Source organism: Glycine soja, chromosome 5, assembly GCF_004193775.1.
Source record: "Glycine soja cultivar W05 chromosome 5, ASM419377v2, whole genome shotgun sequence".
In the NCBI taxonomy this organism is placed as follows: domain Eukaryota; kingdom Viridiplantae; phylum Streptophyta; class Magnoliopsida; order Fabales; family Fabaceae; genus Glycine; species Glycine soja.
This window is the reverse complement of record NC_041006.1, coordinates 16,731,040-16,753,877: the sequence shown is the minus strand read 5'-3', so window position 1 is coordinate 16,753,877 and position 22,838 is coordinate 16,731,040. Positions and strand designations below refer to the sequence as shown.

The following is a 22,838-nucleotide window of genomic DNA, read 5'->3' as shown; positions in this document are numbered from 1 at the left end:
TGTGACCACCTCATGGACTCTTCTAAGGACAATAGCATCATTTCTTGCACTGAATTGTTGGGAGTTGGAAGCCATCTTCTCAATCAAATTCCTATCCTCAACAGGAGTCATATCACCAAGAGCTCCACCACTGGCAGCATCAATCATACTCCTCTCCATGTTGCTAAGTCCCTCATATAAATATTGCAGAAGGAGTTTCTTAGAAATCTAGTGGTCAGGACAGCTTGCACACAATTTCTTGAATCTTTCCCAGTACTCATACTAGCTCTCTCCACTAAGTTGCCTGATGCCTGAAATGTCTTTTCTGATGGCAGTGGTCCTAGATGCAGGGAAGAATTTCTCCAAGAACACCCTCTTAAGGTCATCCCAGCTGCTAATGGACCTAGGAGCAAGGTAGTTTCATGGTGGAACAGACAATATGGAACTCCTTAAGATGCTTATGAGGATCTTCACCTACAAGACCATGAAACTTGGGCAGGAAATGTATTAGTCCAGTCTTGAGAACATATGGAACATCCTCATCAGGATATTGAATGCACAAGCTTTCATAAGTGAAATCAGGTGCAGCCATCTCCCTAAGAGTCCTCTCACGAGGTAGAGGTTGAGCCATGTTCTCAGTATGAAAATTAGTAGTTGAATGCTCAAAATCAGAATGTTCAAAATCACCAACAACAAAATACTCAAAATGCACATAATGATCAGGATTCACACTATGCCTAACTAATCTATGAAAGGTTCTATCTATTTCAGGATCAAAGGGTTGTAAATCACCTGGATTGCCCTTAGTCATGCACTATATGCAGCAAATCATGTGTTTCTCAAACAAGCACCAGGGGAGGGTTAAAACTACAACTATAGTCAAATGATATCCAAATAAGCCGAAATTTTGTGAGCAACACCCTAAAATCATGAAAAGATAGCACAAAAATTTTCAGAAAAAAATTCAAAGTCTAACTATGAAAACTGCCTAAGGAAAGTTTAGAAAAATAGGACAATAATACTTGAAAAATAAAAAAAAAAACTTAGTAAACAGATGATTTTTCAAGTTTCGGAAACCCCAATGGGCTAAATCCAATTATGATGGTATGGGAAATTTTTTTCTACCCCAAATGCACATATAATAATAGTCATTTTGATACCCGAAGTAAAAGTTATGGCCGTTTTAAGTTTTGCTAAAAACAAGTTCCCAAATTTTTTGTCTCTCTCAAATTCAGCCACACCAAGTGCTTCTGGTATTTTTCACACAAAATATGGATCAAAAGAAACTACCAAACAAAAAATCAGCCAAAAATAACAACTCTAGCTACCAAAACAAAAATCGCCAATTAAATTGCAAAATCAATCGCTAGTTCAATCGCTAATCACTATTCACAGCATTACACAAAACTGAAACATGGGAGCGCTAAACAGGGAATGCGACTAAAATGCAAAACAGAACACTACACAAAACAAAAAAAACACACACTCAAAACACTAAACAACAGAGCTACACACAAAACAACTAAACACTATTATGAACCTTTGGACCACTTTTCCCCGGCAACGACACCAAATTTGATCGAGGCCGTACCCGAATCAAATAAACATTAAAAATGCAGTATCTAGGAAGTGATCCTAGGTCGTCTCCCAGTGATCAATGATCAACCAAACTTTCATAACATATAACAATAAAACAGTAACGAATTGGGGAGGGTTCTTTGTTTTTGCAAATTAAACAGCAAGAAAACTTGAATAAGAAAACAACAGAACTAAAACATGTTGTTTCCCCTTGATTCAAAAGCAAGTCTCTTATCCTAGTTTATGATAATTTATCCCTAATCAGTTCAACCACTTAATCCAACCCGAAATTAATTCACTAAGCGAAAATTAACATAAGGCAGTCATTATGTGATTAAGCAACACATACACCAATTAATCCCTCTCACATGTCCATTAAGCATGAACGAAACTGATCATTAAGCATAAACGAAACTGATTATTAAGCATGAACGTAAATTAAGCACAGAGACAACTAATCAAGCATTAAGCATGCATGGATTAATAGCAACAAAAATAGAGCAATGGGCGAAGGGGAAAAAATGATCAGAATTCAATAGTAATAACAAAACCTCAAAGAGAGATGTGCTTGATCCTTAAGAGAAAACAACACTAGAGACTTAGCCTTCCATTAATCAGCAGTAACAAAAATGAATTCAAAGGCAGAAGCAGAAAATGAAATTGCAATTTGAAGCAGAAAACGAAATTTGATTGTTATGTGAACAGTGCGTGTGAACAGTAACACCAAACTGAAAATGCAAAACCCTAAAATTTTTCTCCTGTGTCAACAGTCTGCCTTCTACTAATACCCTGGTGCTGTTATATAGGTCCTCAGTTCCAAAGCTCACAAATATGTTTTAAGTCCAAGCCCAAAAACGAAATAAAATAAAATTGGACGAAATAAAATAAAATTGGACAAAATAAAATAAAATTGTCTGCTCTCTTCAAGTCCAAACCGGTTGAGCCCAATTCCGGATCCAAGCCCAATTGCTTATTCTCCTGAAATTAAATTAAAAACACAAAATTAGTCAAGTAGGCCCAAATGATAAAACTACATAATTAATTTGACAATTAAGGCTAATCAGTAATAAAAATGGTGACAAAAAGGATTAAGAAATAGGAGAAAATAATGACACATCAATAACATTCGGGAATTGTATGCTTCAGATGAACATTTCTCTCCCATTTATAAGGCCCAAGATGGATTCTATCTGGCTGAGGGGTATTTTTTCAAAGAGGGAAAGTTTTGCATACCCCAAGGATCCATCAAGAAATTACTTGTGAAAGAGAGCCATGAGGGTGGGCTCATGTGCCACCTTGGGATAGACAAGACCCTTGTCTTACTAAAAGAAAAGTTCTATTGGCCTCATATGAAGAAAAATGTCCATAAGCATTGCACTAGGTGTGTGGCTTGTTTACAAGCCAAGTCTAGGGCGATGCCTCATGGGCTATACACACCCTTACCCATCCCATTTGCACCCTGGGTAGACATTAGTATGAACTTTATCCTTGGGCTTCCTAGAACCCAAATAGGTGTAGACTCTATCTTTGTAATGGTGGATAGGTTTAGCAAGATGACACACTTTATACCATGCCACAAGGTAGATGATGCTTCACACATCTCAAAACTCTTCTATGGAGAAGCTGTTAGACTTCATGGCTTGCCTAGGACCATTGTGTCAGATAGAGATGCTAAGTTCCTTAGCCACTTTTGGAAAACCTTATGGGCTAAGCTAGGAAATGAGCTTCTTTTCTCTACCACTTGCCATCCACAAATTGATGGGCAAGCAAAGGTAGTGAATAGGTCTCTATCCACCCTTTTAAGGGTTCTTTTGAAAGGCAACCATAAGTCTGGGGATGAGTATCTTCCTCATGTAGAATTTTCCTACAACAAGGGGGCTCATAGAACCACCAAGCAATCCCCTTTTGAGGTTGTCTATGGGTTCAATCCTCTAACACCCTTAGACCTAATTCCCCTCCCACTTGACACTTCTTTTATACATAAAGAAGGGGAATCTAGGTCAGAGTTTGTAAAGAAGTTGCATGAGAAGGTTAAGAACCAAATAGAGAACCAAATAAAGGTGTATGCAACTAAAGGCAATAGAGGAAGAAAGGAGCTAGTTCTTAATTAGGGGGACTGGGTTTAGCTCCACCTTAGGAAGGATAGATTCCCTACTAAAAGGAAATCCAAGCTTAGTCCTAGAGGTGATGGACCTTTTAAGGTCTTGGAGAGGATCAATAACAACGCTTATAGGTTGGACCTCCTAGAAGAGTATGGATTTAGCACCATTTTTAACATTTTGGATTTGATTCCTTTTACAGGTAGAGCTAATACTGAGGAGGAGGAACCAACATATTTGAGGTCAAATCCTCTTCAAAGGGGAAGGGATGATGCAATCCTCCCTAAGAAGGGACCAGTCACCAGAGCCACGAGCAAGAGGCTACAAGAGGATTGAGCTAGAGCCGCTGAAGAAGGCCCTAGGATTCTCATGAACCTTAGAGTAGTCTTTGTAGTAAGGATTTCTTTTGTATTTTCATGTATTTTGGCATAGGGGTGAGCTTAGCTATTGAAGGGGTGTGAGTAGCCCCCCTCTAGCTTCTCAAGGAAGCTCTTTTCCTCTAGCTTCCCAAGGAAGTTACCTTCCTTGCTTCTCAAGGAAGCTTCCCATGTGCTAGGCTATAAATAGATACATGTGTAACACTTGTCATAACTTTGATGAATGAGAAACTTGTGAGACACACTTCAAAGTTCTACTTCTATCCCTAATCTCCTTCAATTCCCACGCCCCCCCCCCCCCCCGCTCTCTCATTCTCTTCCTCCATTGAAGCTTCCTCTCTAAGCTTCTTATCCAAGACACTCTCTTGGTGGTGAAGCTTCTCCTTCCATGGCTTATTCTCTAGTGGATGGCGCCTCCTCTCACCTCTTCTTCTTTATCTTCTGCTGTAACTCCATGGCTAAAAATCACCATTGAAGGACCTTATTGAAGCTCAAAGATTTAGCCTCCATAGAAGCTTCTCAAGCAAGCTTCCATCAATAATGATATTGAGATAAGATGATGTTGATGTTGATAATGACATTGAGATGAGATGATGTTGATGTTGATGACTCATTGTGATGATGTATGTTGTGTATGTACATGGGGGGTGCAGTGACCATGTTGGATATCCCTGGAGGGAGAAATAGAGTGTTTATAGAGTTTTAAGCATCCTTGGAGAGAGAAGGAAATGGCTTAGAATCTTTAACTATCCACGGTCAGTGCATTGATAGTGTCCATGTTCATACTTCATATTACATGGAAATAGTATAAAAATTTTCAGTAAGTACTCTTAGTTTTTCATGAGAAAAAATACTTGTACTTGGGGGCTTGTCACTCGATTTGGAACTTCCTTGAGACTTAGGTTGATCACCATGGGGGGGGGGAGAAGTTGCCTGTGCACGACAGGGTGACCTTGACACTTGCTGCCTAGTTTTTCTAAGTGAGAGTGTCATGTGGACATGCTTAGGCTATTTCCTGACGAATGGTACCACATTGAATTTTAGAGTTGAGTCAAGCGCATGCATCATTTTAAGCATAATTGATTTGAAATGTGGAAAATTTTATGACTAGTTTGTTAAGTGTATGTTGAACTTATGGATTATTGAGAATGATTGTGGTTATTGTTATTGTTTTCTTGCTAATCATTGTCATTTGGTGTTTGTTGATCTTTTATAATAAACTCACCCTTGCAATTTTTGTACCATGTGGTTAGTGCCTACAATGATTTTGAACTTTCGTTCGTGGGAGCAAATGAGCAGTAGCTGACTTGGAGGGGAGTTTTTTGTTGGAGCCGCCAAGCCAACATGATAACGTTGGAATTTATTTTGGAAGAGTTATGTTTTGTTATCAACTCTTCCTTAGTTGGTTCCTTGACTCTTTTTGATTGGGCATGTAAATCCCAGGTTTAGATACATGAAAAAATTGAATTATGTTTTGACATGTGAATGATGTATAGTGGTTTAATGTATGTATGTATTTATTCACGTGTTTATGCATTGTTTGATGAATGTATATTGCGAAAAATTTACCCTTATTTTCATAATCAAATTAATGAAGCTTTCACTTAAAATTGAAATGTCACATTTTAGAGTTAGTGATATCGTAGTGACGAGGCGGGTCGTTACAGAGGAAGTTCGAACTCGCGGTGGTTGTTCCATTGTTGGCTACTATACTACTAGATGTTATGTTACTCATTGTCATCCTGCCATTGATCTGGTAGCAACCATGCTCTCCTTAAGGGATAGGGAAGTTTTACTTGGGCCCCATGGTGGGCTCCAAAATGTACCTACAACGGGTAGACATGTAACTTTCTTCCTTAGGATATCTTCTTTCTTCATAATCTACTACTAGGCAGTCTGAAGGGTGGGGTACCTACAAGAGGCACTCCGATACTCAAGTAAGATCTTGGTCGAGAGAAATAAATGAGAATGAAAAATATCTTACATCGATATTCTCGTAGCTATTTATACATGCCTTAGTGGGCCTTGGATCCATGGGCCCTTGTCTATCATTACCTAATTAGGTCATGTGCTTCTAATCATCATCAAGGGGTTAAGACAACCTCTAATGGTTGTTATTAAGACAATCTTAGTGATTTTTCAAGGGGGCAAAGAACCACTCAGGTATCTAGATAGTTTGAATACCTAAGTACTTTTAAGAGAATCACATTTTGGTGACAAGGTGGCCGAATACCTGAGCACTTCTACAAGGATTGCCCTTGGTGACAAGCTGAGGAAAGTACTTAGGTATTGGGCCAACCTAAATACCTAAGTCCAACTATAACGATCACTTTACTGTGACAAGGAAAGGAGAGTACTCGGGTATTCAGCCTAGCTGAATATGTAATGACCCACCTCGTCGCTACGATATCACCACTCTAATAACTGAAAAATTAAATTCTTTTTCTTTCTTTTATGAAAACTCCATTATTTTGCTTATGAAAATCATAGTAAATTTTAATTTCACAAATATATATACATACATATATATATATATATATATGTTCCCAAACTCGCACCAATGTTTAACCGAATACATGAATATTAATATAGTAGTTAAGTACACATCATACACATAATGAAGATTAAAAACATAGTTTTTCATGCCTAAGGTTCACACTCCCCAGGTCTTCAAACAACACAAGTTTAATAAACAATAATGTTATTCATCAACAATAGATATATCGCATCCCTTTCATTAAAAACATAGTTTTGCTTGAAAACCAACATTCACATCAATACCAAATGTATCGCATCCCATTAGTTAAAAATGTAGTTTTCTTGAAGGAAAATCAGCATGCAACAGGGACAGGCAAATATTCTCATAACTAGGTTCCCTGACCCTAACTATGGTGTCAAAACATTAAATTTTATAATAAACTCTCCTCAAATATCGTGAGCTCCCTGTTGGTTCCTCTTTGCGTCAATTAGAAGTCTCTCTCTCATTCGCGCTTGTCGGTCCAACGCAAGTCTCTATTACGCCAGACGAAAGGAATTTAGTATGGATTTCAAAAACAAGGTCAAAGGTAACATTCAGGGTCAAATACCTGTGTCAAAACATAAAGGGATGAGGGGTGTTTCGGATTCTACAAATGGAAACATCATTTTGAAATTCCGATCACGCCAATGTGACCGGGGTTCAGTGAATGCCGCAAAAATAACCTCAATGTTATAAAAAGATAACTTTTACAATATGTCATTCTCTAGGGATTTTCAAAGGAAGTGTAAAAATACCCTATTACAGTACCCAACACATAAGAGACACTAAGAGGAACTCAAACTAGCTAGGAGAAGGCTTAGAAGTCAAGATTACCACAGAGAAACTTTGAAATGGAGGATTCGGGGATTTTCTCCATCGAATCTTCGAGGAGGATTCTGAGGTTTCTGCTCCGATTAAAGTGTTCCTCTTGGTGTGGGGGTCCAACGGCGGCTTACGGCGGCCACCGGTGGTCTTGGGTGGTGAAAAATGAGGTTTTAGGGTTTGGGTGGCGTTTTTGGAGAAGAGGAGAGTGAAAATCATGTTTTTCACGTTGAGGACGTATTTATAACCTACAACTTTATCTTAGCGGGCCTGTCACGCTAAGTCGAAGTCAACTTCTTGCATTTAGCGCAAGAATTTAGGCTTAGTGCAGCCCCCTCTACACTAGGGCTCGCTTAGTGCACCTTTGGGCCGCTCAGCGCAATTCCCCTCGGTTGGAATTGCGCTTAGCGCGCCATTCTCACTTAGAGGGAGAATAAAAGTTATTATTTTCAAAATCCCAACGGTCATACTATAGAAACATATCTTAAAGAGATCCAGACAAAATTTGAAGACGATCCAACGGTTAACGATTCCAGTATCGTGATTTCACTGAACTAGGTTTTGGTAAAATCTAAAATCTCATAATTTCAACTTCGCTCAACAAAACTCCACATCAAGAAATTCACACATAACTAGTTCAAGGCATACTTCAACTCATTCAAGTCTATCATATAGTCAAATAACACAATAAATACAATTAAACATTGATTTATAACTTATAATATCTCAGGGTGTTACAACTCTCCTACCCTTTTAGAAATTTCATCCCTGAAATTTACCTGACTCAAACAAGGATGGATAGGCGGCTTGAATCTGACTCTCTAATTCCCACATGGCATCTTCTCCTGATGTACCTCTCCAGATCACCTTGACCAATGGAATCTCCTTCCCTTTTAGGTTCTTTGTTCGTCTATCCTCGATCCTCAAAGGCAATGTTTCATATGTCAAGTTCTCTTTTACTTGTACCTCATCCAATTCGACCACATGTGATGGATCATGGATATACTTATGGAGTTGAGACACATGAAAGACATTGTGAAGATTAGAAAGTGATGGGGGTAGTGCAATTTGGTATGCCACAGGACCGACTCTTTCAGGATTTCAATGCTCGTCCAACCCCAGTCCACAGAGTGACTCTCAAGAATACATGATCACCAACCTCGAATTCTAGATCTTTCCTCCTCTTATCCTGATAACTTTTCTGTCTACTTTGAGCAGTCCTCATCCTTTCTTGGATCAACTTCACCTTCTCGGTGGTTTGCTGTACCACTTCAAGTCCTAAGGTGAGGTTTTCTCCAGGCTCTAGCCAACATAGAGGTGATCTACACCTTCTACCATATAAAGCTTCATAGGGAGCCATGCCAATGGTAGAGTGAAAACTGTTGTTGTAAGTGAACTCTATCAATGGTAGGAAACTCTCCCAACTTCCCTTTTGCTCTAAGACACACGCCCTCAAAAGATTCTCCAGGGACTAAATGGTCCATTCAGTTTGGCCATCAGTCTGAGGATGGTAGGCTGAACTTAGTCTAAGCTTGGTTCCAACCGCTCTGTTCAGGCTCTCCCAAAATCTAGAGGTAAACCTAGGATCTCTATCAGACAGTATGCTAGATGGCATACCATGTAACCTGAAAATCTCACTAATATACAAGGAGATCAAATTCTCCAAGGAAAAACTGATATTAATGGGAATAAAGTGAGCAGTCTTGGTCAACCTGTCAACAATAACCCAGATAGAATCAAAACCTTTGGGGGTTCTAGGTAGTCCTACGACAAAATCCATGGAAATATTGTCCCATTTCCACTGGGGTATCTCCAAGGGTTGTAACTTCCCGGAAGGTCTCTAGTGTTCTATCTTAGCCTTCTGACAGACTAAACATGCATACATAAACTCACTAACCTCTATCTTCATGTTGGACCACTAAAACATCATCTTCAAATCCTGATACATCTTGGTAGCACCAAGATGTATGCTCAAGTTACTCCTATGTCCTTCCTCTAGGATCATCTTCCTAAGTCCAGGCACATTGGGAACACAAATCCTATCTTGAAGTCTCAAGACTCCATCTGATACAACCTTGAAACTACTATCTTTTCCTGACTTTATAGCTTCTAACTGGGTCCTCAGAAAAGGATCAGTCTTTTGGCCTTCCCTGATATCTCCTAGTAACTCACTAGTGATCCTCAAAGTTCCAAATCTCACACTATTAGGAGTAACCTCACATGCAAGGCTAAGGTCTCTAAACTGTTCTAGGAGATCCATCTCTCTAACCATCAAGGCCGATATATGTAGGGATTTCCTACTCAAGGTGTCAGCCACTACATTGGCTTTGTCGGGATGGTAGCTAAGCTCAAAATCATAATCTTTAAGAAACTCTAACCATCTCCTTTGACGCATGTTCAGCTCTTTCTGACTAAACAAGTACTTAAGGCTCTTATGATCACTAAACACCTCAAACTTGGAGCCAAACAGGTAATGCCTCCACATCTTAAGGGCAAAAACTACAACAGCTAACTTCAGGTCATGAGTGGGATAATTCCTCTCAGGAGTCTTGAGTTGTCTAGAAGCATAGGCCACTACTTGGCCATTTTGCATCAACACTCCTCCTAAACCCATCTTTGATGCATCAGAATACACCTCAATGGGTTCCCTCGGGTTAGGCAAAACTAGCACTAGAGTGGTCGTCAGTCTTTCCTTAAGGGTCTGAAAACTATGCTCACACTGGGTGTCCCATACAAAAGCTTGACCCTTACGAGTCAATTTAGTCAAAGGTAAAGCTAACTTGGAGAAACCTTTTATGAATCTCCGGTAGTATCCTGCCAAACCCAGAAAACTCCTAATCTCAAAAACAGATTTGGGACTCTCCCACTCAAGAAGGGCTTATATCTTAGATGGATCTACAACTATGCCCCCTTGAGATATCACATGCCCTAGAAAACTAACTTTCTCTAACCAAAACTCACACTTGGACAACTTAGCATAGAGTTGTCGGTCCCTAAGGGTATGCAACACAATCCTCAAATATTCTTCATGTTCCTCTCTAGTCTTGGAGTATACCAAAATATAATCTATGAATACCACCACAAAACTATCAAGGTAAGGGTGAAAGACTCTATTCATGTAGTCCATAAACACACCTGGAGCATTAGTCACACCAAAGGGCATGACTAGATACTCATAGTGACCATAACGGGTTCTAAAAGCAGTCTTAGGTATGTCCTCAGACTTCACTCAAATTTGATGGTAACTTGTCCTAAGGTCTATCTTACTGAACACACAAGCTCCTACCAGTTGGTCCATAAGGTCATCTATTCTAGGAAAAGGGTACTTATTCTTAACCGTCACCTTATTCAACTGGCGGTAGTCTACACACAACCTCATGGTCCCATCTTTCTTCTTCACTAACTGTGGAAGCAATGACTTCCAAGATTATTTTGATGATGACAAAGAATCAAGAGTTAGGCAAGTTCCAAAGAATCAGGAGTCAAAAAGCTTCAAGAATCAAGATTCAAGAATAATCAAGTTTCAAGATTCAATCAAGTTTCAAGAATCAAGATTCAAGAACAATTAAGATCAAGATTCAAGACTCAAGATTCAAGAATCAAGAGAAGACTTAATCAAGATAAGTACTAAAAAGTTTTTCAAAACATTGAGTAGCACAAGAATTTTTCACAAAATCTTTTACCAAAGAGTTTTACTCTCTTGTAATCGATTACCAGAATGTAGTAATCGATTACCAGTAGCCAGCATTGTTTTCAAAACTGATTTACAAAGCCGTAATCGATTACCATAATCATGTAATCGATTACCAATATTTTAAAACATTAGATTTCAAATTTCAAGAGTCACAACTAGTGATAAAACATTTTCAAATCATTTTAAACTTGTGTAATCGATTACACAATACTTGTAATCGATTACCAGTGTTTCTAAACGTTTTGATTTTCAAATTTAAACATGAAGAGTCACATCTTTTGATGTGTAATTGATTACACTATAATGGTAATCGATTACCAGTGACTGATTTCGAAAAATAAATTTCCAAAAGTCACAATTCTTAAAGTGACTTGTTTCTGAAGACTTTTCACAAAAGTCACATCTCTTAAAGTGACTAGTTTTAAAGAAATTGCTAAGAGTCACAAACTTTAACTTGAGTCATCAAATGATTATAAATATGTGACCATGGCATGAATTTCAAAAAAAAACTAAGACTGATTTCTTTCATTCAAAAAGACTGATTTCTTTCATTTATTTCTCTCCATCTCTCTAAAAGTTTTTGTTCAATACTTTCTCTTTCAAGAAAAGTTCATTGACCAAAAACTTGTGCTATTCTTTTTCTTCATTCACTTCTTTCTCTTGTCAAAAGATTCAAAGAACTATCCGCCTGAGAATTCTTTTGTTTCTTCCCTTCTCCCTCTTGACAAAAGATTTCAAAGGACTAACCACCTGAGATATCTTTTGTCTCTTACAAAAGATTTCAAAGGACTAACCGCTTGAGATATCTTTTTCCCTTTCCCTTTATACAAAAGATTTCAAAGGACTAACCGCCTGAGATATCTTTTGTATCCCCCTCACAGAGAATTCAAGGGACTAACCGCCTAAGAATTCTTTGTCTTAACACATTGGAGGGTACATCCTTTGTGGCACAAGTAGAGGGTACATCTACTTGGGTTGTTATACTGAGAACAAGAGAGGGTACATCTCTTGTGGATCAGTTCAAGTGGAGGGTACATCCACTTGGTTGTTCAAAGAGAACAAGGGAGGGTACATCCCTTGTGGATCTTTGGCTTGTAAAGGATTTTACAAGGTTGAAAGAAATCTCAAGAACTGGTGGTTGCTTGGGGACTGGATGTAGGCACGGGTTGTGGTCGAACCAGTATAAATCTTATGTTTGTCTTCTTCTTCCCTACACTCTTTAATTTTCGATGTGTACTTTTAATTGCCGCTTTTACTTTTGGTTAAGTTATTGTTTCTGTTCTTTACTTTCTTAACTTAGTAGTAAAAGCCTAATTGAATCTAGAAATATTAAGAAGGGTCATTTTTAATTAGTCAAGACACATTCATAATTAATTCAAACCCCATTCTTAATTATTCCGAGGCCACTTGATCCAACACTAAAAACACTGGTGCTCCCCATGGAGACACACTGGGTCTCAAACCGCTTCTCCAACAAATCCTCTAACTGTTTCTTAAGCTTGGTTAACTCTATAGGAGACATCCTATAAGGGGCTATAGATACGGGTCCAGCACCAGGTACTAGGTCTATGGAAAACTCTATCTCTCTCTCGGGTGGCAGACCAGATATATCCTCAGGAAACACTTCAAGAAACTCTTTGACAACAGGGAGGTCACCCATGAAAACCTTTGTCTCTGTCGCTAGATTAGACAAGATCATGTACACTTGACCATCTTCTTTTAAAGATGTCACAACTTGGTTGGCAGAGATAAACATCATATCCTTACTCACTCCAGAATCATCAAACGCCACAGTTTTATCAAAATAGTTTAACAAGACATGGTTGGAAGATAACCAGTCCATACCAAGAATAACATCAATCTGGCTCAAAGGCAAACAAATCAGATCAATCAAGAAGGTCCTACTAGAAATTTCCACAGGACAGTCCAAACACACATTAGAAGTTAACACAGAACCACTAGTTGGGGTTTCTACAATCAAATTTCTATTTAAAGAAGACACGGGTAACTTAAATTTCCTTACACACAAATGGGATATAAAAGAGTGGGTTTCACCGGAATCAAATAGTACAAGTAAAGGAATCCCATTTATGAAACACTTACCTTGGATTTCGAAGCTTTAGTACCATTAAGGGTAAAGACTCTTCCCGTGGCCCTCGGATGTCCAGTTTGGTAATTCAGACCTCCACCATTATGCTCCTTTTTGGGATGTGGACAATCTCTCTGAATATGCCCCTTTTGTCTACAATTAAAATAGTTTATATCTTTATCTGGACAATTTGAGGAGATGTGCCCTGGCTTTCTACATCTGTAGCAAGTGATCTGAGTGGGGAAAGTATTAGGTTTGCTACCACTACCCCCCGCAAATCCCATAGTAACAATCTTCTGATTGTTGGGGCGGTTACCATATTGCTTAAGAGGGTTCGAGTACGGCTTTCCCCGATGTTCAGGTCCATTCTTTTTGTTCTTCATCGGACCTATACTCCTATAGTAGTTCGCCCTATCTCGAGAGTCTTCATCCCAAATCTGACACATGTTAACCAAGAGTGGAAACTGACGAACACCCTGGTAATTCACAGCTTGCTTCACTTCAGGTCGCAAGCCATTCAGAAACTTCACACATTTGGAGCTTTCACCATCCCTCCCTTGATAATGAGGAAAGTACCACACCAACTCTTCAAACTTGGCTGCATACTCAGCTACAGTCATGTTTCCCTGCTTGAGCTCTAAGAACTCCATCTCTTTCTTGTTCCTAACATCCTCAGGAAAGTATTTCTCCAAGAATACCCTCTTGAAGACATCCCAGGTCACATCTTGACCTTCAACATCTAGGCATTGGCAAGTATTCTCCCACCAATACTCAGCTTCTTCCACTAGAGTGTATGTACCAAAAGCAACTTTTTGCCCTTCCGAACATGCCATCACTCGAAAAATCTTCTCAATTTCCCTTATCTAATTCTGAGCACCATCAGGGTTGTATCCACCGTTGAATGAAGGGGGATTGTTTCGTTGGAAGCAGTCCAACCCTTGGTACTCAATAGCTCCACCAGCTTCTCCCCTATTTGGATATCCTATAGCTTGAGCTAAGGCTTGGAGAGCATCAGCTATAGCATGATCATTCCGTCCAGCCATCACTCCCTATACACACCAGGAAGTGAGACATGGAAAGAATACACACAACCAAGTACCACACAAAATCACAACCATCACAAGTTCCTACTTGGTTACTTTTGAGAGTTGATGCCTCGAGACATTAACACTCATTTCCCATCGTTTGTATTTCCTAATTGCTTGCCATATCATCCCATTGTACTTCACAAATTATACAAATGGCCAGTCTGATAATTCACGACATGACATTGAAACTCATGGTATAGCTGACATCAGGAAACCAAACACGTTACGACTACAACAATCAAATTTCTACAACACATGGAAAGACAACAACCGAATAAGATCCAATTGCAAACAAGAGACATCAAGCATTCAACAAGGCAACCAGAAAACACACAAAAAAACATTGCAGGCTCACAACTCACTGGCTGAAAGGTTCGACCTGCTCTGATACAACTAATGTAATGACCCGCCTCGTCGCTACGATATCACCACTCTAATAACTGAAAAATTAAATTCTTTTCCTTTCTTTTATGAAAACTCCATTATTTTGCTTATGAAAATCATAGAAAATTTGAATTTCACAAATATATATATATATATATATATATATATATATATATATATATATATATATATATATATGTTCCCAAACACGCACCAATGTTTAACCAAATACATGAATATTAATATAGTAGTTTAGTACACATCATACACATAATGAAGATTAAATCAGTTCGTAGATATAATTAAATCTGTGATTTACATCCTTAATCCAACAAAAGAAATCATGAACCACTATGGAGGAGTTGATTAACAAAACACAACTCTTTCCCCAAAATAATCCCAACGTCATCACGTCGGCTTGGCAACTCCTCAACAGAATCTCATGCCTGCACCCTACTGCTGTCATTCTGCTCCCATAAACAAGGTTCGCGATCATCACAGATATCAACCACACGATACAAAATTGCAAGGGTGAGTTCATTATAAAAAGAACCAATGTTAAACCCAAATAATCACAATTGGCAAGAAAACATAAGCAAACATCATGAGCTTACACAACATTCATTATTCAACACCCACATTCAACAATTATTCATCATACGCATTCAAAAATTATTCATCATCCATCCATGGATCCAATCAAGACTTCTCAGAATGATGCATGCACCTGACCTCAACTCTCAGATGCAATGCGGTACGTACCGTATCCAATACCAAAGAAATAGCCCTAAGCGTGCCTACACAACACCTCACTTAGGAAACCATGTAGTATTTGACGAGGCCACCCAGTCGTGCATCGTAACTCCCCCCCCCCCCCAGGTGATCAACCTGGGGCCACAAGGAGTTCCCTACTAGGTGACACACCCCTTAGTACAAAGTACATACTGCCATAGTTTATACTATTTCCCGTGTCATATGAGGTATGAAACATGGGCACCATCAAGTACAATGACCATGGATGAATTAAAGCTCCTAAGCATCCCCTCAGAAATGCTTAGATTCTTTAACCACTTTAGTTTCCCACACAAGGGACGTCCGACAAGGTCAATGCACCCCCCCATGGACATACACAACATACGACGTATGAACATAGGCACCATCAAGTACAATGACCATGGATGAATTAAAGCTCCTAAGCATCCCCTCGGAAATGCTTAGATTCTTTAACCACTCTATTTTTCCATAAAAGGGACATCCGACAAGGCCAATGCACCCCCCCCCCCCCCACGAACATACACAACATGCACCTGTCAATGCATTTCCAACATCATCAACATTCCATTTCAATGACATCACCAATAACCACAACAACCTCATTCCATATTGACATAACCATCAATAATAACATCGATTCATGTTGACATGATAACCATTAACAACGCCATCTCAAATCAATATCATCGTAAATATCAACATCACCACATATCAATTAAAGTCACCAATAGCAACATCAACAATAAGTCGCATTCCGCATTAATATATTTTTCATGCCTGAGGTTTACACTCCCCAGGTCTTCAAACAACACAAGTTTAATAAGCAATAATGTTATTTATCAACAATATATATATATATATATATATATATATATATATATATATATATATATATATATATATATATATATATATATATATCACATCTCATTTGTTAAAAACATAGTTTTTCTTGAAAACAACACTCACATCAATACCAAATGTATCGCATCCCATTAGTTAAAAACATAGTTTTCTTGAAAGAAAATCAGCACGCAACAGGGACAGGCAGATATTCTCATAGCTAGGTTCCCTGACCCTAACTATGGTGTCAAAACGGTAAATTTTATAATAAACTCCCCTCACCTATCGTGAGCTCCCCGTCGGTTCCTCTTTGCGTCACTTAGAGGTCTCTCTCTCATTCGCGCTTGTCGGTCCAATGCAAGTCTCTATTACACCAAAACGAAAGGAATTTAGTATGAATTTCAAAAACAAGGTCAAAGGTAACATTCGGGGTCAAATACCCGTGTCAAAACATAAAGGGCTGAGGGGTGTTTTGGATTCTACAAATGGAAACATCATTTTGAAATTTCGATCACGCCAATGTGACCGGGGTTCAGTGAATGCCGAAAAAATAACCTCAATGTTATAAAAAAATAACTTTTACAATGTCACATTCTCTAGGGTTTTTCAAAGGAAGTGTAAAAACACCCTATTACAATACCCAACACATAAGAGACACTAAGAGGAACTCAAACTAGCTAGGAGAAGGCTTAGCAGTCAAGATTACCTCAGAGAAACTTTGAAATGGAGGATTGAGGGATTTTCTCCATCGAATCTTCGAGGAGGATTCTGAGGATTCCACTCCAATTAAAGTGTTCCTCTTGGTGTGGGGGTGCAACGGCAAGCAACGGCGGCTTACGGCAGCCACCGGTGGTCTTGGGTGGTGAAAAATGAGGTATTAGGGTTTGGGTGGCATTTTTGGAGAATAGGAGAGTGATAATCGTGTTTTTCACGCTGAGGACGTATTTATAACCTGCAACTTTCGCTTAGCGAGCCTGTCGCGCTAAGCCGAAGTCCACTTCTTGTGCTTAGCGCAAGAATTTAGGCTTAGCGCAACCCCCTCTGCAATAGGGCTCGCTTAGCGCACCTTTGGGCTGCTCAGCGTAATTCCCCTCGGTTGGAATTGGGCTTAGCGCAGCTTTGGGCTGCTCAGCACAATTCCCCTCGGTTAGAATTGCGCTTAGCGCGCCATTCTTGTTTAACGGGAGACCAAAAGTTATTATTTTCAAAATCTCAACTGTCAGTCTGTAGAAACATATCTTAGAGAGATCCAGACAAAATTTGAAGACGATCCAACGGTTGACGAATCCAATATCGCAATTTCACTGAACTAGGTTTTGGTAAAATCTAAAATCTCATAATTTCAACTTCGCTCAACAAAACTCCACATCAAGAAATTCACACATGACTAGTTCAAGGCATACTTCAACTCATTCAAGTCTATCATATAGTCAAATAACACAATAAATACAATTAAACATCGATTTATAACTTATAATATCTCAGGGTGTTACAGAATATCTGAGTACTTTTATAAGGATCACCTTATGGTGACAAGGTAAGGACAACGCTTAAGTATTCGGTCTGGTCGAAGACCTGAGTACTTAGAAAGATCATGCTTTATGCTTAAATATTTTAAAGGTGTAATGAGGGGTATTCTCAAGTATTCAGTCTAGTTGGATACTCATACTGTATAGTGACAAAAGAGGTAGTGGTGGTTGTGGTCTCAGCAGCCAAAATAATGGTGTTGCTAGTAATGATAGTGGCAATAGTGGTTATGGCCACAATGACAAGTGATGGAAACTTCGGAGGTGGTGGCCACAAACAACAGTGTAGTAATGGTGGTGGTTGCAATAACAATGGTGATAAGTAGGGATGGAAATATGCTCAGACCTCCAATAGAAGCCTATCGCCTACATTAGGCCCAGGTCTTGACAGGCTTTTTTCAAACATAGACCAGACTCTACCTTTTATAAAAGCCTATTTGATTAAAAAGGTTAGGATTTATGCTATTTAAAAAGCCTTTTAAGCCTAACAGGCCAGCCTATTTTAAATAAATATAAATTATAATCATTTATTTAGTATTATTATTATATTAAAATCAGTATAATATATCAAAATAATAATTGTTTTACCATAAAGAGTAAAAAACGTTAGCTTATTGAGTGATAAATTGTTTTAATTAGAGAGCTTATTAAAAAATAGGTTTTTTTTTTTTAAACTAAAGTTATCTTGAAAGCGATAAACTTACATCATATTAACGTATAAGACATGACTCTTACAAAACTTAGTTCGCTTATTTCCACAGTCTCATGCTTTGAGTAACGACAATTTTAATTTTTATAAATTATAGTTTGATTTACCCAGTTTTTCTCAATGGCTTATGAGTCTATTGTCCAATGTAAAGAGAAATTAGACTTACATAGAAGCTTTAATATGAAATAGTTCTTTAAGTAAACTAATAGAATAAGTTAGACTTTTAAATAGGTCAAGTCAAACCTAAAAATAAACCCTATGATAACTCACACGTCAAGCTCAAGTCTTGAGTTTTTTAAACAGGCCAAACCATTCAACCAAAAAAAAAAAAAAAGAACAAGTCTAACCAATTTGACCAAAGCCTTGTTCAGCCTAGCTTATTTTCATCCCAATGATAAGTCATTTTTCAGGATAAAAATTTAGAAAAACATGATCATGTTAAGTGTGTCACATTATTAAATATATACATATTTTAATATTTAATTTGAAACTTAAATATGTGACACTCTGTGTTAACATGACATGGATTAAAACAAAAAAAAAACTTACAAAAATAAAAAATAAAAAAATACTAAATTCCAAGATCGAAAAATATATTTAAACCTAAATATTATAATAACTTCGTAACTATATATCTCTCTTAACCATATGCGAATAATAATATATAATTGTGTTCATTTATTTTTAACTGCTGATGAAATAAAATTACTATATTTATATTTGTAATTAACTATATCTTTTTAATGGAAGCTAAGTAGACAAAATGTGAGTGAACCATTATCTTGATTCTTTATTAAATTAAAACTACACCTACCAACAATCTATACCGACATAGCAGAAACCTCTTAAAAGCAGGGGGAGAGAACTTTTAAACCCTGTAAAATCTCCACTGCTAACTCTAGAAGTCTCTCAAATAATTCTAACATGATTGGATTGGATCCCTTCTATTTGTTAGATCTATTATTTTTGTGCTGTAAAATTTTGTGTATTCATATGATATATGTTTATTCTCATGTATCAGAAAACTTTAGAAGCTCATAAAACCTCAGTTCTGGTTCTAGTTGCTAGTGAACCCCTCATTTCCAATTGCGGCAATCTGATTGCTTATCTTCTTCTGTGTCCATGTTGTTGCATTCGGAGCTTGAAAGACCTTTTCCAGACCCTCCTAGGAAGAGAGGACCTTGTGGAGAGCCAGATTGTGACAAGTTTCCCTTTGATTTATTGTCTCGACATTTGTCTTGTACCATCTTGCATAAGCCACTAACTGAAGAACCTTGGAGTCTTTTACAATGAAGCCTGTACTTCTGAATAAACCACAAATTTGCATGAGTAATTGAGAAAAGTAATAAAGGATGAAAAAAATGTTACAAATAAAAGGGATTGGGGCTCTCTCCATTTATTGGTCCCACAGAGTGTATGTTTCTTTCTCTCTCCTACCGGATATTTTTCAGTAAATGGAGAGTTTTTACTCAAACTAGCACTGGAATCCATGCAATGTACGGTTTTTGAAGTAAAAAAAGGAAAAGAAAAAAAAAAGAATAAAATGTTTTGATTTTGAAAGTAAAAATTAAACAGCTGTCCAACCGTTGACACATAATAATGGCTGGACAATAAATTGATAAAGGGTTGCTAATTTAGGTCCTCTCCAAGAAGTTAAACTCTAGAGTCCTATAAAAGATAAAGTATGTAAGTTGAATTTTTTTTTTTTTACTTAATTATTGGGGGAAATATTCACTAACTTTTTGATAATGACTAATTTTTTATAGAATATTTTTTACAACAAATGGTTGAGGGTGATACTATGAAAAGGGATCTATGCAATATGCAGAAGTTTGGTGCATATAAGGGGTGTTGAAATTGTTGATCTCCAATTATTGGAAGTGGTTGAGACTGTCTGTTCTAATATATATATATATATATATTAAGGCTTCACTATTTGGACAATATTCAAGAGGCTAAATAGTGGGTGGTTGGAGGGGGCTAAGCATCAGATGCGAGGATCTTTTACGGTGGCAAAACTGGTATTGTGCTAAGAAGAGAGATTGTGTGTGTAACCAATTAGATGGTATGTGGGTCATTTTTGTATATCAAAGTTTTGACAGAATGGTTTGGGTGAGGTAACATTATATTCACTAACTTTAAGGAAAAAAACTAAATTCATTTCAATTGTTTTTCTTATTTAAATTTTTTATATAAAAAACTAAATATTTAAGGTGAAATTTATCTAAACAATCTAAATAAACTCTCACTTGCAAATGGCTTTTCACTTCATCATTTGTGAGGCCTACGACCTGCATCAGTTCTCTAATCTGCTTTGGAGTGGCCACTGCAGCAAACAAGCCAATTTGAAATAAGACCCACCTTCTTTTTTTCAATTCTAGATGGAAGAATCTGAAATCAAAACAAAGAAAAAGGAAAAGAAAAATGCATCCACCGTTGATTATGCAGATAATATCAAGAATTTTGGATCCCACACTAATTTGCAAAAGAACGAATAATTCACTTCCCCTTCTTAATTTTGTTTAAATGCTAACTCTAATCTACCTTGTGGTCCCCCTAATTGTTGAAGCGCATCACACCGTTATTATTTCATTGCATAGAATGAAGGAGAAGGGGATAGAGATTCATTTATATATATATATATATATTAGGAAATTTCTGATTTGGGACAAAAAAAGATTGAGTGATCGCATTCGGGTCGTCGCGTAACCCCATTAGTGGTAAATGTTTAATAATGTGACTCGAAATAAAGCTCGACGGTTAACAATTTGTGATCAATTGTTTTCTTTTGAAAAATAAAAAAGCAATTGGTTTGTGGTTGACATGGGAATCTTTTGATTCCGTAATATCTGAGCGTATATAATATGGTTGTATTAATTGGTTGGATGAAATTAAATAGTTTTGGATTGGTGTGGTTTCTGGGAGATTCTTTCCTTTGTAGGCTGAGCCTGTTATGGCTATGAGCCAATGCAACAGTTGACCGACACATGTAGAATGCATTTTTTGCATAATAATTGAGACGTCAGACATGGTAATTCGGTCATTCCCGATAAGGTTAAATTAGTTTTGTCCTATCTTCTGATTTATTTTTTAAGTTTTGATTTGTTTTTTTTTTAATTTATTTTGGATTCACATTAAATATAAGTGAATTAACGGTATTAGAAAAAATTAGTGAGATAATGTTAGTATGATGAATGTTTTTTCTGACACTATTAGTTCTAAGATTAAATTAAATCAAATTTAAAAATTAAAGAATCTAATTAAAGCAAAAAAAAATATAACTAAATTGAATTAAAAATTAAATTAGAGAAAAAAAAACAATTTAACCTTCCCAAAATTTCCACTAGTGATTATATTTTTAAAATACTGTATCCTTTGGTTTTAAATTGTAGGATTTGGGGAAAAATATTTCTAATTCTAAATATTTTTATATTCATTTTTGAAATAATTATTATACACGTTAATAATTTTGTTATATTTTATTGGTTATATATATATATATATATATATATATATATATATATATATATATATATATATATATATATATTGTTATATATAATACTTATACAAGTAAGCGTAGCCAATTGATTATTAAATAATATAATACCTAAAACTTTACATTAACCCCCGTGTTGAAGCTGAATTTTGTAAGTGTTAAAAAAAATGCATTACTCAACTTCCATCAAGACAAATTGATCATTACTCTGCTCTCGTGTTTGGCGTGTTCTTTTCTGCCTAGTTTTTCTTTTTAACAATACGACATTACGTCAAGGTTTTAGGGATATTTCGAGAACCGATCACCACGTTTTTCTTCACCTGTTTTATAGTCCTGTGCAATAAACGATCTTTGAAGTAAAAAAAGAGAGAGAAAAAAATGTAAAGTGTTTAAGTTTAAAAAGAAAGTAAAAAAAAAATGCAGATTCTCACATGTGGAGACCATTTAGGGATATTTCGAGAACCGATCACCACGTTTTTCTTCACCTGTTTTATAGTCCTGTGCAATAAACGATCTTTGAAGTAAAAAAAGAGAGAGAGAAAAAAGTAAAGTGTTTAAGTTTAAAAAGAAAGTAAAAAAAAAATGCAGATTCTCACATGTGGAGACCATTGTACAGATTTTATATATAATAATCTATTATATCTACTATCTATTATATATATTAGGGTTTGGTAATACACTCATATCATTTTTTTTAGTATGAATACATTATTAATCAACATCAAAAATTAAAAAAAAATCAATCACTTGCTTTCTTTTTATAAATTCTTTTTATAAATTTAATGTAAGCATGCATCCTTAACTTTTAAAAATTAAAAAAACTTCTTTCTTTCTTCTCCCACTCCTTTCTCTCTTCTGT

General features: G+C 36.9%; 1 protein-coding gene and 1 pseudogene across 1 annotated transcript; both read right to left on the bottom strand.

Annotated features, from left to right (window-relative positions):
• Positions 1-12,377: 12,377 nt before the first annotated feature.
• LOC114411179 lies at positions 12,378-13,989 on the bottom strand. The gene is made up of 3 exons (XM_028374936.1): positions 13,171-13,989; positions 12,531-12,829; positions 12,378-12,387 (listed from the first exon to the last, which is right to left on the bottom strand). Exons 1-3 carry the CDS (start codon positions 13,987-13,989, stop codon positions 12,378-12,380), a joined length of 1,128 nt encoding a protein of 375 aa, XP_028230737.1.
• Positions 13,990-19,244: 5,255 nt separating this feature from the next.
• LOC114411178 lies at positions 19,245-21,058 on the bottom strand (annotated as a pseudogene).
• Positions 21,059-22,838: the final 1,780 nt, after the last annotated feature.

What these genes read in the sequence shown, in the direction of transcription:
- LOC114411179 (XM_028374936.1), bottom strand. Translation starts at nt 13,989, where the DNA reads ATGGCATGTTCGGAAGGGCAAAAAGTTGCTTTTGGTACATACACTCTA. An exon ending in CTAAAGCTTCGAAATCCAAG is followed by an intron (nt 12,830 to 13,170) that starts GTAAGTGTTTCA and finishes GGAGTGAGTAAG; the next exon opens with GATATGATGTTTATCTCTGC.